Raw genomic sequence first — 18,679 nt, 5'->3', positions numbered from 1 at the left:
AGACAAGTTACCAAGTCTTAAATTGAGGAACAGGATCTGATTTCCACAGTTTTAGAATGACACTATAGCAATAATCATTCCATCAATTACAGCGCTTCCACATCCTTTTTTACATTAAAAAAAAAAAGTTGTACCTGTACAGATGGATTTTCAACATCATTACTGAGTGAGCGATCATTACATAAGTGAGACACTGAAGACAAAAACAGGTTATTTATGTGTCTGTCAATTTTGAGATTTTTGAGTTTTCTAGCGATTTTTAAAAAAAAAAAAAAATTTTTTTTTTTTTATATTATTTATTTATTTATTTATTTATTTTGGTGGCTTTTTTGGCTCTTGTAAAAAAAACAAGTTTCCAAAATACACTTTTAAGCTTTTTTTGTCTCATATTATAGTTATTTATACACCACACTTCAGAGTTGTATTTATTTCTGTAATCTGAAGTTTTTTTACAGAATTATGCTCGTACATTATTGGCTTGTTTTTATAAATTGTTTTCTACAATTTGTTTTTCTTGTGGCTGTCTACAGTAATTTTGCAGAAAAAAAAGATACTTACAAACAATAGAATTATATTTTTGTATAGTTATTTTTTCGGGCTTTTAACTTTTAATGGATAGGACAGTAGAAAGTATTGACAGGAAAGCAGAGAGAGGGAAAGGATCAGCATAGGACCATGAGGCTGGAATCGAATTCAGGTCACCGTGAGCACTGAACCACTAAACTACATATACAGCCCTACACTACATATACATGGCACAGACAACGTTCGAATTTATTTATATACAACTTAATGGATTTATACATTCATTTATTCATTAATTTTTTTTCCGGCCTTGTCCCTTTATTAATCAGGAGTCGCCACAGCAGAATGAGCAGCCAACTTATCCAGCATATGTTTTATGCAGCGGGTGTCCATCCAGCCACAACCCAACACTGAGAAACAACTCCACTCATACACTATGGCCAATTTAGCTTATTCAATTCATCTATACCACATGTCTTTGGACTGTGGGGGAAACCAGAGCACCTTTAGGAAACCCATGCGAACAAGGGGAGAACATGCAAACTCCCAGCTAGGGGCTCAAACCAGCGACCTTCTTGCTGTATGGCGATTGTGCTACCCCTTAATGGATTACTGCTGAATGAAAGATTCATTATGAACAAAAAAAATAAGAAATTAACTTTTGAAAGGTGGTGTATGATGAGGTTTTGTTGGTGTTATGAACATTACCAAAGCGTTATGGTGCAAATAAAACTAATATTCAGGTGCATTGAAGCAGAAGAGAGCATAATAACTAGGAGCTGCAGCTCTTAGCGACAGAAAGGTTAGAAGCGTGTCAACACAAGCTCCCTACTCAGAACTATAAAGCTTGTTAGAAACCAAGCCCATCCTGCCCCTGAATAACACAAGCGCACACATAGAAAAACAGATTGATCACGCTCTCTTCTATTCCTTGTTAAGAAGCCGCGGGCCAGTGAAGAGTAGGGTGTGGAAAAGGGAGTCGCCTGACAGTTTGAACACACTTAAAATCAAGCACTGCCTGCAATTTTCTGCACTTAAGAAACAACCGCACTCCAAAAGGGAACATCTGTGATATTTTTGTGATGCCATAATTTACATAATCTTTTATTGTGTATTGCACGTAGAGATGTAACTATATGAACATTTCATATCACGATTATAGTCACCAAAATGATCATGGTTATCAGTATTACCATGGTTTTGTTAAAATTAACTGCAAATGTTCGAAAATATATGTCACACACACTTTTGTATCAATAAATAAAATGGCAGATTGATGCATCTTTGTGAAGCGCAACATCAGCATGGATTTGTTTATTTACGTTTCTATTGTTTCATGTTCATTGTTTAGTGCTTCTATTGACTTTATTCTTCATATAAGAACATTCTTGGCTCAACTTTCTGGTCTCGTTCACTTCCATTGATTTTTAGAAAATAAAAAATGCTTGTTGTCTTGCTTGATGTTGCTAACTGGAATTTAGTTTTTATATTATTTAAATTTTTCCGTATATTCAAAAACACAGTTGTTTGTAGAGCAGGTAATTTTTGGTTGTTTGTTATTCCTAGTCATTTCTCCCTTAGGCAACTGAATCAAAAATTCTAGAACAGTCGCTGGAACGAGTGCACTTCTGCATTGCAGAATAAGGTCAATAGGTACATTTGATTTTCTTATTCAATGTATTTTGTTTTACCTTCATTTGGAAAACTTCTCACAGGGATCCAGGTTTAGCTTATGATGGCACTTTTGAAGCACTTTAAGATGTTATAAAAAACAAATTTATTATTATTATTTTATTAAGCTGCTTTATAAACGTTGAAACGGGCTATGCAGTTTGATGAAAACATCTGGTCACACTTTATTTTGGATGATTCGTTTGTTGAATTTAAGTTATAAATAGACTGATAGGTTGGAGTTAGGGTTAGTGTAAGTTGACATGTACTTGAAAAGTTTCTTATACTCAGTTAAATGTCTGTTGAAGGATCATATCAACAGATATTAAGACTGTCTAATACTCAAATGGACCAACAAAATAAAGTGATCCTATTGAATCTGACTGATATTGCAATTTGATTTGTTTTCATTTATGTGATTAATAATTTATTTATTATATTTATTATTTATTATATAATTTCATCTTGTAAATTTAAACTTCAGCTCATTGTTCTCAATAGAGCTTGGAAACCTACATCCCAGTGAGTTGTGGTCAGCCATGTCTGTGGACAAATGCAGGAGCGCACAATGTAAACCAATAGAAATCACAACAGAAAAACTACCGTTTTATAGCAATGTCTTTTGAAAAACATCTCACACTGTATATAATGGACTAATGTGTATATATACCTTTGATAAATGAAAATAAAAATGTGCTCTGTAACGTTATGTGTAGTGCGAGCGCTTTTGATTTGACAGTTGATTGCTGATGAATCAGTAGAGATCAATGTAAATCAGGCTTCCTTGCTCTAAATACCCAGAATACTTTGCATGGCTATAACAAATTTCCATTCACTATAGTGTACAACATAACATTACAATATATATAAAAATGTATTTTTATGAACTGTTTATATATATATATATATATATATATATATATATATATATATATATATATATATATATATATATATATATATATATATATATAAGCATGCGCTTAAATTGTAGCCTTTTCTGGGCAATTGCAGTGTTCCAGGTCTTACCATTACATTTTCAAAATGGCTATAATCATGGTTTTAATAAAAATGTTAAATTGCAATACTAACCGTCACAAAACGTATCATGGTTTAGCTTGAAACCAGTAATCCTGACAACACTAACTGAATGTTGTCCTTTTTAAAATCATAATTCAAGTCCGTTGCAAAATTAGAACACTGGCCATGGTAATATCGCAATAGGACTGTATTGTGCAGGAAACACACCTGACGTCGGTCAGCTCATAGTACATATTCCTCATGTCATCTTTGATGTATATAGCCACATTGGGAGAGTCCAGTATCTTCATGTTGAGGTGCTGAGGGAAGGCACTGACGAACAGAGCCCTGATGGTGTCCGAACTGGTCACTTCATTGGGCATTCGGATTTGTTTGGTCTCCTCTCCATACTGCAGGTAGAGAAAACCTGAGAATAAAGTAAATAAGAGATTGATAGCAGAATAATATGACAAAAGCAGCAAAAGATTTCTGAGGGACTTTGCTTGAATACCATCATCATATGCATTATTGTATCACCCCAAAACTGTTTCTTCAATATGGACCTTACTTTAACAAAGCAAAATCTGATGAAAACCACATAAGGTAGAGTCATGCTTTCTTTCTGTAAAGCTGCTATGCAAATCAGCTTGAATTGAACATTGGAAAAAATAACTAAGACTAAAAAGCTGTATAAATAAGACTTAAATGCATGCAGTAGCTGTATAGAATCCATTTAAGCCATTTTAACTTATAGAGTAATAAGGGTACTAGAAGTAAATGGTGACAACTTCTAAACCCTTCATTAAATGATTGCCTTTAGAAGCCCTAATGGGTTCTGGAAGAAATGTAGTGTGAGAATTTTCTTGCCATATGACAAAATGAACAATTTGCTCCCTGGTTGAAATATAAACCAGATATTTAAACATGAATGGATCTAAATGATGTGTCAAAATTAAAGCATAATACTCATTAATCAATTTACTAGGGATGCATTAATAGATTTTTTTGACCACGATACATTTAGCTCTGAAAAAAAATACATTTGTTTTACCTTTTAAATACTGATAATGTGTCTGTAAAAGTTTTCAGAAAATTGTAATAGGTCAATGTAAAATATTTCATGCAAATTATATATATATATATATATATATATATATATATATATATATATATATATATATATATATATATATTTGGGAGGTAGTTGATAATATTTCTCCTTTATTATCAACAAGTGGATTTATTGCTGTCATATCAGCAGCACAGCACATACATAATTATCCATTTTGTGAGAGAATGTAAAAGCATTGAATTATATTTTTCTCCCGCTGGGCAGCGTGTAGGTAGATTTAGGTAGCCGGACTAAAAAAAAAAACAATAGCTCGGGCTAACAGATTTTGCAAACCCTGCTGTTTAAAAAGGTGCCCATTAGGGTTTGAAGTTATTTAAATGATCTGCACAAACTGCTTACAGCAATCATATCTGAGTTCCAATTGTGCCTAGTATGAAGTATGAAAAGATACAGCACAGTAGGGTGAAACCAATGGTACATATTTTATATAATTTACATACTACAGTGTGTTATAATATGTATGAAATGGATACTTTGTGTCTGGTGAAAAAAATAAGAACACTGCAAAAAGCCAGCAGGCAAAATGCCAAAGAATTCAAAAATGGCGTCAACATTTGGTCTGACCTGCCTAAAGGCAGCCACTTTGCCATGACGTGTTAATATTGCACAGTACTGTATTTATTTAACAAAGAGGCTATTTAAGTGGTTTCAACTAAGACTCTTTCTTAATATTTAAACATGCAAAATGTTTAATATCATGAAAAAAACAACAAAAGTGTCTTGTTTACATCCCTTTTGATGTGCGATTTAAGGATGCAGGATTTTTAGAAAGATTAGAACCCTAGATTGGAATAAACTGTAATGTAATCTTTCATTACATGTTTATTATTGATTACCTGTTTTATTACCCATTTCTTTTTTCCAGTTCTGGTATTACAGATCAGTTGACATACTCAGTATTGAAATGTTTTTAACCCAAATCACAGCAGTGTCCATCTTTTAATCATATAAGCTGTCAAACATACTTTAACTTTAGGACATAATATTAGAAATAAAGCATCAAAAAATAATATTAATAATTTAAGTGAAATTAAACTTTTAGCCAATCGTAGCAGTGAGCATTCACTTTCTAGTCTACAATTGACCATGCCAATTCAAACTGTTTCAATGAGGGGTCAAAACAGACAGAAAGACTGTTACTACTAGCCTATTACTTCTACATTGTTTTTGATACTTTTTTATAACATTATAAGTGAAAAACTGAGTTAAATGTACACATTTATAAAAAAGGCAGTTCATGGCCCCTTCAAATAAATCTTGATTTGTAACTTCATGAGTATATAAATACTTCAAAATATATATTTACAATTAAGTAAAAGGTGATGGAAAACACACGCCCAGTTAAAAAGTCAAAAACACTGAGTCAGTTTAATTACCTAATGACCTGTCCTTGGTCTGGTTAGTTGACTTGACCACAGGGAGGCTTGCTCGGGAGCGGCTACCTCGGGTGAAGGCGGACGGGGCTTCTCCCTCCGACATGGCCTCCAAACACTCAAGAGGGGCCAAGGAGAGATGCTCCCCCAGCTCCCCTACAGTAGACTGAGGGGTCACACTGTGCCCAGAACTCCTGATCTGCAAGACCACAACAAATGATCAAAAAGATGTTGGACTGATCGTTTAGAACTAGAGTGACATCAGATGCTTCATTGAAGAAAACATACTTATAATTAAACTCTAAAGATTTGGCCAGTGTTGTTGTAAAGGTGCCATGTTTTTTAGACACATATATATTATAATGCTTTTCTTATATAACTTAGAACTTATATAATTAAAAGTTAATAAATACAGTTTGGTGGACAAACCCTGGTTTTCATTCACAATAAATGAAAACATATTTATTCTGACCAACTTTTATTTTTATTTTAACCCTTCAAATTTACTGCCCGTTTGTTATGTTCAGGATGACAACATACACTAAATTACAACACTGTAAAAATGCATCAGGTAAATTTGTTTTTCCCAAGTTCACAAATGATGTCACTGATTAGGGGAAAAAAACAACACACACAAAAGGATGTATTTTCGGTCACACTTTACAATAAGGTTTATTAGTTTATGTCAATTAATGCATTTACTAATATGAACAAACAATGAACAATACATTTACCACTGTATTTGTTCATGCTAGTTAACGTTAGTTAATGAAAATACAGTAGTTCATTGTTAGTTCATGTTAACTCATGGTGCATTAACTAATGTTAACAAGGATGGACTTGGATGTTAATAATGCATTAGTAAAGGTTTAATTATGATTAATAAATGCTGTACATGTGTTGTTCATGATTACTTCATGTTAGTAAATGCATTAACGAATAAACCTTATTGTAAAGTGTTACCGTATTTTCAGTATAATAATTGTGGACTGGATTTTTTAACTTTTTTACCACAGTCTTGGACATGTGAATGATTATTAACATCATTGGCTTTGATGCATTGTTAGATTTTCATTTTTCTCTCTAATTTACTGTTGGTGGCTGTTTTTGCCCTATTGGCTTCCATTATAGTCATGTTTAATGGTGCATAAATACACAGTCTTTGTTTTATTTACTCCATGTAGTTCTGAGAGCTGAGATGCATATTTTGATTGTTTCAGACACATCAAGGTATGTGCACAAAAGTCACTCTCACACACTCACAGACACATACTTCAATTTGCTGTTATACTCCATATAAAGTCCAGAAACTATTTTTTATTTATGTATTTATTTTTATTTTTGTGCAGGCCTATTTAGGCCCAATCCCAATTCTACCCCTTAGCCCTTACCCCTACCCTTCGCAATAATCAAAAAAGAATTATTATGTGGTGTCTTGATTTGCAATAAAAAATGTTATAGTCAATGGGACAAAAACAGCCACCAACAGTAAATTAGGGAAAAAAAAACGAAAATCAATCAAAAACAATGAATCAAAGGTTTCACATGTCCAAGACTGTGATAAATGGTAAAAAAAAAATCCTGTCCACAATTACTTTTTATTCTGAAAATACGTCATTTTGGGTTTTTTCCCCCACTAAATCAGTGACATCATTTAAGAATTAGGCAATTAAAGGTTTAAAACCCTGTAACTTTCTAAACAGTTTAGTAGTTTTGATCAGAAATGAGGTTGATTATAGGATTTATGCAACAAAAATTTACGGTAGACAAAAAAACAAAACGTTTTCATCCCGAGCATTACAAAAGGGTGGTGAGTTTGCCCAGAGTGTATTATTGACTTCTTTAAAGCATTTCAAAGCGTTTTCTTAAAATATGTGTCAAAATAAGATTTGTCAATAAAAAATCATCCTGTTCGCTGAAACACAGAAAAAGTTGTGGCCAAATTAAGACTCAAAGTCACCCCAGAGTGGATGAAAACATCCCCAACAATACATGGAGGTTAATTGTCATTTTTATTCTATACAAATGTCAGGAAAAAAAACTATTTATAACATTTCAGACATTTTGTTATCAAACATTTTACTCTAAATAAATAGGGTTTGCGCTTGGTTATTGGTTTATCCAGTTTTAAAAATGCATATCATGTTATTTAAGCATCATCTAATAATTCAATTCAGTCCTAGTTTTGGATACCAATCACAATGTTATTAGCATATGACCCGCTAAACATTTGGAAAAGATTGATAAGTTTATTAACTGTGCTGGGCATTCTGAATGTCAAGATGTGGGCAGAGGTACAGTCATAAAAATGCAATGTTCAATAAAAGGCCATAGAAAGGTCAGAGCGGATGGTAGAGAAATAATCAACACCTCGAAGACCAAAAGGCAAAATGAGACCTTTCAATCCATCAATTAGCATTCAACCACACTTAATTCATGCGCCTAAAAAGATTAAGTGAAAACAATTATCTACTAATGACAAGGGTGACTACCAAATAAAAAAGAAGGCACGGTAGCAGCCTGACTACTTTTCCATCTTACAAAATGTGGACACACAGCCGTCAACACGTCTTTAAGTCAATTACAGCTCAGTCATGTAATTTAACTCATGTTAAAAAAAGAAAATGGAGTGATTTATCTCTACTGACAAAAAAGCAGTAAACGCACAGACTAATTAGCGCTTTGCCACAGACGTTATAGATTGTAGCCTATTTCTCAGTGCATCTACAAGAAGTGGTTGTCCTTGCAATAACACTACACAGCCAGCAGACGTAGGATGGTGGATACACAGAGTTCACTGAGGATGGGCTTTCCCTGAGGCTGGATGTCGTTGCAGTAAAGAGGAAGAAGCGACAGACAGAAGGCCACATATATTGAGTCACAGCGCGTCTCATCACAACGGCTGCATGCGCACTGACCTGCTCTGACATGCACGCCTGCCAGATTAGCACCCTGCATGACCCACAGGAACTTAATCCTTCTATACGGCACTGCTTCATTTTCCACTGTGGTTTTGGTGACAGCGCAATTATGAGGTCAGGCTAGAAGCACACAATTACACCTTTGAATCTACATTTGACGCAGGCATTTCCGAAAACGTCTCGAAACATTCCTGTAAACACCTTTTCAGAACTATATTGAAACTCCTTCACATATTTTACCACGTTTTTGTTCATCCCTGCAGATTAGTTTGAAGAAAGCGCCATTGAGATACTCACACTTTCCCTGTTACAGGTTTTGTGTTATGCAAATCTGGAGAAAAATACAGTCGTACCTTTGGGAGTGGTTTGTGTTAAAGATGCAAAACTCTCTCTATGACATGCTGCATGTCTGGAAGGTGATACTTAAAGCTGATAACTGGTTCAGCCTGAGGGTGGTTCACAATGTAAAGTGTTTTTTTCATAGAAAAATGTGAGTTTAGGCAGTGAATATTGAAAAACACCTTTTTTAAAGCTGACATGTGGCAAAAGACGTAAGCAAAAGTCAAATATGTCCATCTACACAGAAAGCAAGTAAAAAGGGGCAAAGTGGAATGCAAAAACATCTCTTTGGGTTTCAGAATGTTACTGTCATGTGTTACATCATGTGGCAGCGCGCACACTCTGCGTACACCCACGACGGCGCGCGCGCACACAGAGACAGAAACAGGACCAGACATTGAGTAGTGTCAGAGCTCTGCCACCAAAACAAGAATTTACAAGACCAAAGTGGCAGAACCCTGACACTAGCCCCCCCCAAAAGGGACGCCACCTGGCTGGGAGGGCAAGACCAGGGAGGATCAGGAGGGACAGTCCAGGGTGGATTCAGTGGGTCGGGGGCCCCGGCAGGGAGCCAGGGTGGAGCCGGAGGGTCCGTCCAGGGTGCAGGGAGGGAACACCAGGGAGGAGCAGGAGGGACGACCCAGGGAGAGTCTATCAGGGGAGACAAGGCAGGAGGTCGGTGGGGAGCCGGCTGGGCTGGAGGCCTGTGGGGAGCCGGCTGGGCTGGAGACCAGAGGGGAGCCGGCAGGGCGAGGCGCCGGGCTGGGACCGGCAGGACGAGACGTCTGGGTGGGGCCGGCAGGGCAGGGCGCCGAGCTGGGGCTAGCTGGGCGAGACGTCTGAGTGGCGCCGGCAGGGCGAGACGTCTGGGTGGCGCCGGCAGGGCGAGACGTCTGGGTGGCGCCGGCAGGGCGAGACGTCTGGGTGGCGCCGGCAGGGCAAGGAGCCGGGCTGGGGCCGGCTGGGCAAGACGTCTGGGTGGCGCCGGCAGGGCAAGGAGCCGGGCTGGAGCCGGCTGGGCAAGACGTCTGGGAGGCGCCGGCTGGGCAAGGCGTCTGGAAGGCGCCGGCTGGGCTAGACGTCTGGTTGATGCCGGCAGGGCAAGGAGTCTGGGTGGGGCCGGCAGGGCAAGACGTCTGGTTGGGGCCGGCAGGGCAAGACGTCTGGTTGGGGCCGGCTGGGCAAGACGTCTGGGTGGCGCCGGCAGGGCAAGGAGCCGGGCTGGGGCCGGCAGGGCAAGGAGCCGGGCTGGGGCCGGCAGGGCAAGGAGCCGGGCTGGGGCCGGCAGGGCAAGGAGCCGGGCTGGGGCCGGCAGGGCAAGGAGCCGGGCTGGGGCCGGCAGGGCAAGGAGCCGGGCTGGGGCCGGCAGGGCAAGGAGCCGGGCTGGGGCCGGCACTGAGGGGCGCTCAGGGGCTGGAGCCGACACTGGAGGGCGCTCAGGGGCTGGAGCCGACACTGGAGGGCGCTCAGGGGCTGGAGCCGACACTGGAGGGCGCTCAGGGGCTGGAGCCGACACTGGAGGGCGCTCAGGGGCTGGAGCCGACACTGGAGGGCGCTCAGGGGCTGGAGCCGACACTGGAGGGCGCTCAGGGGCTGGAGCCGACACTGGAGGGCGCTCAGGGCCTGGAGCCGACACTGGAGGGCGCTCAGGGGCTGGAGCCGTTGTGGTGGAGGAGCCCTTTCTCCTCCGACGCTTCCTTGGTCTGGGTGGCGGGAAGCTGGCCACCTCTTCAGACACTGCAGTATACTCCACTGCCTGCAGGACTGGTGCAGTGTCTGTTGCGGGTGCCTCAGTAAGTGATGCTGCAGCCAGGATGGTAACTGAAAGGGCTGCAGCAGGTTCGGTCACCTCTGGGTGGGCGACAGGTAAGGCAGACCCGGTCTTCCTCCTCCTTCGCCGTTTCTGGGTCATTGGAGGACTGGGACCCCCACTGACTGCAGATGGATATGTTAAGCAGTCAGTGGGCTGGCGCTTTGTGCGGAGTTGGTGGAGCTTAAACACAAAGCGCCAAAATGGCAGGTACACCAGCCTCTCCATCTCCACAGGGCTGAGGGGCTCCGTTAGGCAGATGTTAAATGCCTCCTTGAGGTCCAGGTTATCCTCATACTCAAGGCCATCCACTACAGCAAGGAAGTCGTGGGCGAAATTTCTGATGTCCACCTCTCCCTGCTGCAGGGAGATTTCCTGGACAACCTGAAGCAGCTGGTGTTTGACAGAGCCCCCAAGAAAAGGAGATGGAAAGAGGAAGCTACCCATTTTTCTGCTGAGTCCTCTTTATGGTCAGTTCGTACTGTCAGGGTTGGTGAGGGGAAATGGGGAAAAAGGACTCAAGTGCAAAGAAACAATGGGTATTTTTTAATAATAAAATAAAAATAAAAAGCAAAACAAAACTACCCCGAGGGGGAAAACTCTAATAAAACAAATAAACGAACAAACAAACTTTACTGGACCGGCAGGACAAGGGCTGGACACAAGACAGGAAACTATCGACGACGAACTGACAAAGGACTGAAAACATGAGGGGGATTATAAAGCAAAAAGTAAATTCACACAGGTGAACACAATTAACTAATAATGGGTTGACAAGGAGGGTGGGACTAGACAATAGACGGGAGAGCGCATGACACAGAGAGACAATACAAGCCATGCGCTCACATAACACAACACTGAAGCACACAACAAAAGCACGTGACCACAATGTAAACACCGAGCCACGTGCTTTGACAAAAGACGCAAGACACGAGCACACGATAGATAAACACCTTACCGTGCGCTCACACATAAGCAACGCGCATGCTTCATCTCAGCGCCAACCAAAACTGAAACCAACTAGACGGAGGCGCCGAGAATAAAGCAGCGCGCTGCTGACAGAACAAACACAAACACTAGTACAAGAGCGCGCGCGTCTGAGGGACGCAGGGCGCGCGCGGCCACATCATGTGGCAGCGCGCACACTCTGCGTACACCCACGACAGCGCGCGCGCACACAGAGACAGAAACAGGACCAGACATTGAGTAGTGTCAGAGCTCTGCCACCAAAACAAGAATTTACAAGACCAAAGTGGCAGAACCCTGACAGTTACAGAATGGAATCTGTGCTTGCATCCTGTACTCACACACACACAGATTTTAACTTGCTGTTATACTCATATAAAATCTAGAAACTAAGCTTTTTTTACACAGGCCTATCTAAAGGGTTAATAGTGCCAACTGAGGATCAACAGTAAAAAATAAAAATTGTACCCTAATTCTTCCAAACAGGGAAAATACGTCATTTTGTGTGTTTTTTCCACCAATTAATGACATCATTTAAGAATTTGGCAATTAAAGAGTTAAAATCCTGGAATTTTCAAAGCTATTTAGTAGTTTTGATCAGGACTGGGGTTGATTAACAGATTTATGCAAAAAAAAAAAAAAAAAGGAAAAAAAAAGATCTGATGCAGTTTTTCAGTAGTTTAAAAAGTGCAGAATGTTACAAAATGGAACCTGTGCATGCATCATGTACAGTTCCACTAAGCTGATGAACAATCTTAGCTTCAGTAAGGATACTGAAGGGCTTCCTTGATTCTGTTTTAGTCTAGTTAGTGGGCATTTTTATTCATTTTTAGAACGTTTGCTGTTAACACACTAGGGCTGCACGATATTGGAAAAATCTGACATTGCGATATTTTGTTTTGTTGTGATATATTTTGTGATCAGTCAGCGTTTCTGTGTGGAGTTTGCATGTTCTCCCCTCGTTCACATGGGTTTCCTCCGGGTGCTCCGGTTTCCCCCACAGTCCAAAGACATGCGGTACAGGTGAATTGGGTAGGTTAAATAAATTACAAGTATTTATAAAAACGATAAAAATTAAATGAATAGTGCTTTGTGATTCAAAATGACCTGTTCTTTTCAGGAATTTCTCAGGAGCCTGAGAAAAATGCTTGTGTTAAAAGAATATTTTAGATGGCCCTCTTAATTTTTTAATCTTAGCTTTTGTTAATTTCTTAACTCTTCATTAAAATTAAGTTGTAACCGTTTTATTAAATAATGTTTAATACAATTATTTTTTATTACTAATAATTACATAGTGATGTGGTCATTTTACACTGTTGGTTATAATGCATTAACTAACGTTTACTACTGATAGCTTGAATGTAAAGTGTTAGCTGTTGTACTTTTATAATCCTTTTAAAATTGTATTCATTCATTTTCCTTCAGCTTAGTCCATTTATTCATTAGTGGTCACCACAGCAGAATGAACCACCAACTGATCCAGCATGTTTTACATAGAGGATGCCCTACCAGCTGCAACCCAGTACTGGGAAACATCCATACACTTTTACATTCACACATTATACATTTAGTTTATTCAATCCACCTATAGCGCATGTCTTTGGGTTGTGGGAGAAACTGGAGCACCCGAAGGAAACCCAAACAAACAGGGGAAGAACATGCAAACTCCACACAGCCAGGACTTGAACCAGCAACCTTCTTGCTGTGGGGCGACAGTGCTAACCACTCACCCATCGTGTCACCCTTGCAAATACATTTTACATGCAAATACACGGTTACTCTGGAAATGTATATTTGATGTAGCAATACACAAGTTTTTTTTTAATTATACCTGTTTAAGCAACCTTTTTGCAGAATAGGTCAATATTGTGATAATACCATATTCACCTTATTCTCTGCGTAAAAGCGTGCACAGCCATTTTTTTTATCATTTTGGCTCAAGACTTGCAGTCTCATTCATTTTTCGATGTTAAAAACAGCATGTTTTGCTGCTTAATGTTGTAAACTTATATTTTCCTTATATTTTATATTAATCTGCTTTGTCTGCATAGTGATGCACACACTTGCTTGTAAAACAAGTAGTTTGAGCGTTTTCTGCCGTTTATTATTCCTAGTCATTTCTCTCATAGGCGACTGAATCAGAAGTTCTAAAGCAATCACAAAAACAAGCGCACTTCCGCATTGAAGAATAAGGTCAATACTGTGTAAAAAAATTATTAAAAAATGTAAGCAATTATTCACAACAAAGGAATTTTAATCCATCATAAGCCCTACTGTATATCCATAATGGGTTTGCATTTGTTCATACAGTAAGCACTTTGGCAATTTTTTAGAATCAATGTGCAGTGTGAAAGGGCCTTAAACGAAACAAGGTGCATCTAGAACACATTTATATAGGATTCTATTTATATAGAAAACAATGGAAAAGTCGTGAGATGCAAAAGTGTATTCTGTGTGAACTGCCTCTAAGAATTGGGGCTGTGCGAATAATCGTAATTGAATCGCAATAGCAATTTGAAACGTTGCGATTAGCTAGTCACAAGAGGCTGCGATATGAAATATGTATTATTTAATTCCACTGCCCAGAGCAAATGAACGACTGCCATCTGTGTGTGACAGTCTTACTAGCCAATTGAGTGAGCACACTTTCATTCTGCCCAATAAGAATTGTGCAACCAAACTATGTGGAACGCCCACATTAAAAACAAAAGAAAACAAACAGGAAAGTGCAAGAACAAGTGGGATAATTGCATCTGCTGCTTCAGAAGCATTAATAGACAAATTAATATATACAAAAAAACAGCATTGGTAATATGGGAATATTTTGGTTTCAAAGTTACAGACACTGAACAAAAACAGATCATTTGTTTAAGAGCTGTCCCAGAATTGATGCCATGGCTTACATATTATTGAGCAGAAGCTTGACTACAAAATTAAATTGCAATATCTGTCAAAAAAAATTACAATTAGATATTTTCCCCAAATCACACAGCCCTACAAAGAATGCAGGAGGTCACCTTCAGATTCACCTCCAGCTTCAGATTCAGCTGATTTCACCAATTGATTCAATTCAATTAATTATTTTTGTAGCGCTTTTACAATGTAGATTGTGTCAAAGCAGCTCAACATATAAGTTATAGTAAAATAAAACTTTGTTAGTTCAGTGTGGTTTAATTTTCGCTGCTGAAAGTCCAAACACTGAAGAGCAAATAGACTATAGACTGAAAAACATTACTAGCAAATGCACAGACTGTTTTTGATGGCTTTGGTGAAAGTCGCTGAACTTGTCCATTATGCAGGCAACACCAGAAAGCTTTTTATAAAGTCAAAAACTATGCTGACTGACAGAAAACAGCACTCTGGCAATTCTCTAGGAGGCATATCCAAAAATCTTTCATTCGGATGGTCCAGGCCGAGACTTGAAAGTGATGAATATGAGTTTGATGTTATCTTTGCACAGGTGTTGCATTGTGAGTCGACTAACAATCACTCTGGTGTGCACAGACGCGGCAAGAGCAAATAATAGGCTTTTATGTCGACTTGAAAAAAAGTGCATCAAACTGTGGCCAGATTAATGATGCATGACAGCTGGGATCATTTCAGAAATGCATAACACAACTGTATGTTAAACCCTGCATCGGGTGGATTAAATAAAATAAATACGATCGCATTCTTAAGATTGCTTCAGAATAACTCTGTAGTCAACACATCAGTCAGAGCACTTCACACTTGCTGAAAGATTTTCTCTGATTATCCAGATGCCCCTACAGACCAGGCGATCACATTTACACCTACTCCACATGCATTATCAAGCCGTGCCAACATACGCTCCCATTCGGGCACTGTCAGAATGCGTTACCTGCAGAATGCCAGGAAACAGAGAGGCCTGAAAACAGCAGTTAAAGCACAAGGGTGGGCTTGAGGGGAGCAGCTCGCACGGTTCACTGCACTCTCCTCTAATCACAGGCAGATGAATGGCCACAGACCATGCTTCATCTGAGCTGGTCTAATGCCAGGTCTTTGAAAGCACTGGCAGGGTCAGATAAATCATACCTCATTCTCTCTGTCTGGAGAATATTGAAAAAAGAAGGAACGAAAAAAAAAGGAGGATGAAAGACATGAGCTGAAAGTGCCAGGGGTGTGATATGATATTACTTATGGCTGTGCCCAGCCACAAAGACAACTTACCAAAACAGAGTATACATAGGAATCAGAGAGTAAAATTCAATACCTTTTAAGACACTTTCCATACATTTTTAAACCTTATAACCAGGTTTCAATCAGAAACAATGGCGAGATTTCAACTTACAGTATATTTACTAAACATGAATGTAATCGAAAACTAAAACATTATTCAAATACTGAATAAAAATCTATTAAATCTAGCTAATTCACCAGGTTGGCACTTATAGAACTGCAGAAATACTGGTGTTGCCTTGGTAACTGCAGTAAACAAAGCAGCATGATGTCAAATCCAGTAGGATTTCATAAACTACATCCTGATATTCCCAGATTTCATTCAGGCAAACTTCATACAATCATACATTGCATAATCAAAAATGATATACAATTCAATACCTTGGAAAATAGCATTTAAGACTTTTTAATACTTTTTAGAGGCCTTAAATTTCTCTATGTTGATTTATCAACTTTTGATAGTTTTTAAGACACCCTGCAAAACTATGCAGAAAAAACACACATTGGGAAGAAAGAAACCAGCTATTGAAAGTGTAAATACTTGTGCATCAAAAGAAGAAACATCCCAGTAAAACATACAAAAATGACTCCGCTGGCACACCTGCATGGTAAAGTTTTGTTAATATAAATGTATGGTTAGTACATAATAATGTTTTACACAGTTATGGTAATGTTTGTGAGTTTAAAGAAAATAAAAACATTAAATCCTCACTCTTATTAGAAAACGCATATCAGGGTATAGATGATTACAGACGGCCATATTCTGTTGCATACATACTATTTACCATGGTATTTCAAGGTACTTCATAAAAATACAATAGTTTTACCATGTTGAAAACACACATTTTTTGTTATCTCAAATTGTTATAACATCATACTTGAATTTCACAATAAATTGTCAGATGGTAAATATATGATATTTTTTTTTACCATGGTATTTAACTGGTGCTCCAAGCATAAGTAATTTAATTTTGAGTTAAACAAAGAGAAAACTTCAAATTCAAACAAAAGTGCTCTCAATGCACACATACCATGGAAAAGTATTGGAAAATAAGACAACTCTACAATTTGCATATGATAACAATGAGATTTGCATGCGTCCTTTTAAATATTTTGATTCATGCGAGAACCAGTATGACGGCTTCTATGTTTACATGTTCAGTTTACACATTCATTTCTCAGATGACTTGCAGAACAATTCGTTGATTCAAAGCTACAAACTCTGTTTACCTTTAATACGAATGCGATTAATTTATCTATACCATCTAGCTACATGAGCAAAAATAATTTATTTTCACTACATAATGAGTTGATAAAATCGTACTGTTTACATCGACCTATCTGCTGACAGTAAAACAGTTATCATATTAGATTAATTCACAGTACCTTGATGCAAAACGTCCACCACCGTTCTTCACACAAAAAAGGACATATTCCAGATAATAAACAGTAAATGTCAATAACAAGGAGCCCAGTTTAGTGTCTGGGAGTAGATGTAGATCTCTGCATAAGTTCGTCTGCAGAGTGACTGATCTTTGAAAGCCGTGACATCAGCGTCTGAACTGAGACACACCCACCTATATGAACTTACCTGAAAGACTTGTTGGGCTGCAAAAATGTAATAGAAAGGTTTCGAAATGTGTCTTAATCATCTTCTTGTTTACAAAAGTAGCCTAAGCGTTTCAGCCACAGTTAATAAATAGTAGCTATATTAAACATTGAAACATAATTTCCTCTCTGGAATGATGTGGGAATATTTGCTAAATTACTGTAAACCTTTAAAATAAAACTTAAATCGGATTTTCATGACCTTTATTGCTACATTTTGAAACATCTTATATTTTTAAATAGCAAAATAATAATGAAAACAAACATGATAACAACAATAAGACGAATAACATACATATTATTTATATTAATGTCACGTAATAAATCTACACGTAGGCTATCTTACATTTAAATACCATCCAGAGATATATTTTGGCGGTCGGTGTTGCAGCTGCGTTCAGGAAACAATTTTCGGTCCGTGTCCCGTACCTTGCACCACGTGTGTTTTACCTCTTGTTTTGCTGTTGTACTCTTTGACCCTTGAATGCAACTACCAACTAGCGATGTACTCCCCAGGAGCGGCGGATATCAGCTGTACTTGAGCGCATTCAACTGGAGGGGACCGGGTATTGCAATTCAACGACAAAAAATGCCCAAGTGGCATATCTATTTAATTAAGTCTTTAAAATAAATTTATGCCGATTAAAACTTTTTTTAACTTTTTAAAAATATTTTAATTGTTATATTAAGTGTTTTATAATTACTTAAGAGTATATTCAATTAATCTGTCTAACCGTTCAAGCCATATGAATTTACCATTACTTAGTGTCAAACTTAACCAGCAATCATTTAATGAAAATGTCAGTCGAAAACTAGCAGCAATTATTAAAAGTCAGAGCTGCTTAATCTGTCAGTACTCAAATAAACATGTGTATATCAAACACTCCTCAGTGTTTGGCATTTTGAGCAGTGAAATTTAAACCACACTGAACTGAACTAGAAGTACATTCCCTTAATTGTTGAAGTTGATATATAAAGGCCCTTTAAAATTATTTCTGGTACATCTGTTGTGTAGTGACAAAGCTGCTCAGTTTTAAAGTTTTTATTTTCTTTGTTTAATATTAAATTCCACTATTTCAGAAATTGAACTGAGGCCTTGTTTTGAACTTTGCACTAA

General features: G+C 38.3%; 1 protein-coding gene across 32 annotated transcripts in view; it reads right to left on the bottom strand.

Moving 5' to 3' along the window:
- si:ch211-207d6.2 overlaps positions 1-18,679 on the bottom strand; it is a 100,879-nt gene that overhangs the window by 32,250 nt on the left and 49,950 nt on the right. For 27 of the 32 annotated variants that reach the window (XM_068214038.1, XM_068214043.1, XM_068214044.1 and 24 more), the window contains exons 3-4: positions 5,725-5,920; positions 3,445-3,643 (exon numbers count right to left, since the gene is read on the bottom strand). In XM_068214038.1, the coding sequence (XP_068070139.1) occupies positions 3,445-3,643; positions 5,725-5,920 (395 nt within the window). Of the gene's footprint in view, positions 1-3,444; positions 3,644-5,724; positions 5,921-17,340; positions 17,485-18,679 lie in introns of those variants that run through there. The other 5 variants (XM_073926491.1, XM_073926498.1, XM_073926508.1 and 2 more) reach the window with 1 other exon arrangement.

Source organism: Danio rerio, chromosome 2, assembly GCF_049306965.1.
Source record: "Danio rerio strain Tuebingen ecotype United States chromosome 2, GRCz12tu, whole genome shotgun sequence".
Lineage (NCBI taxonomy): Eukaryota > Metazoa > Chordata > Actinopteri > Cypriniformes > Danionidae > Danio > Danio rerio.
The sequence above is the reverse complement of the archived record's forward strand: the minus strand, read 5'-3'. Positions and strand labels throughout refer to the sequence as shown.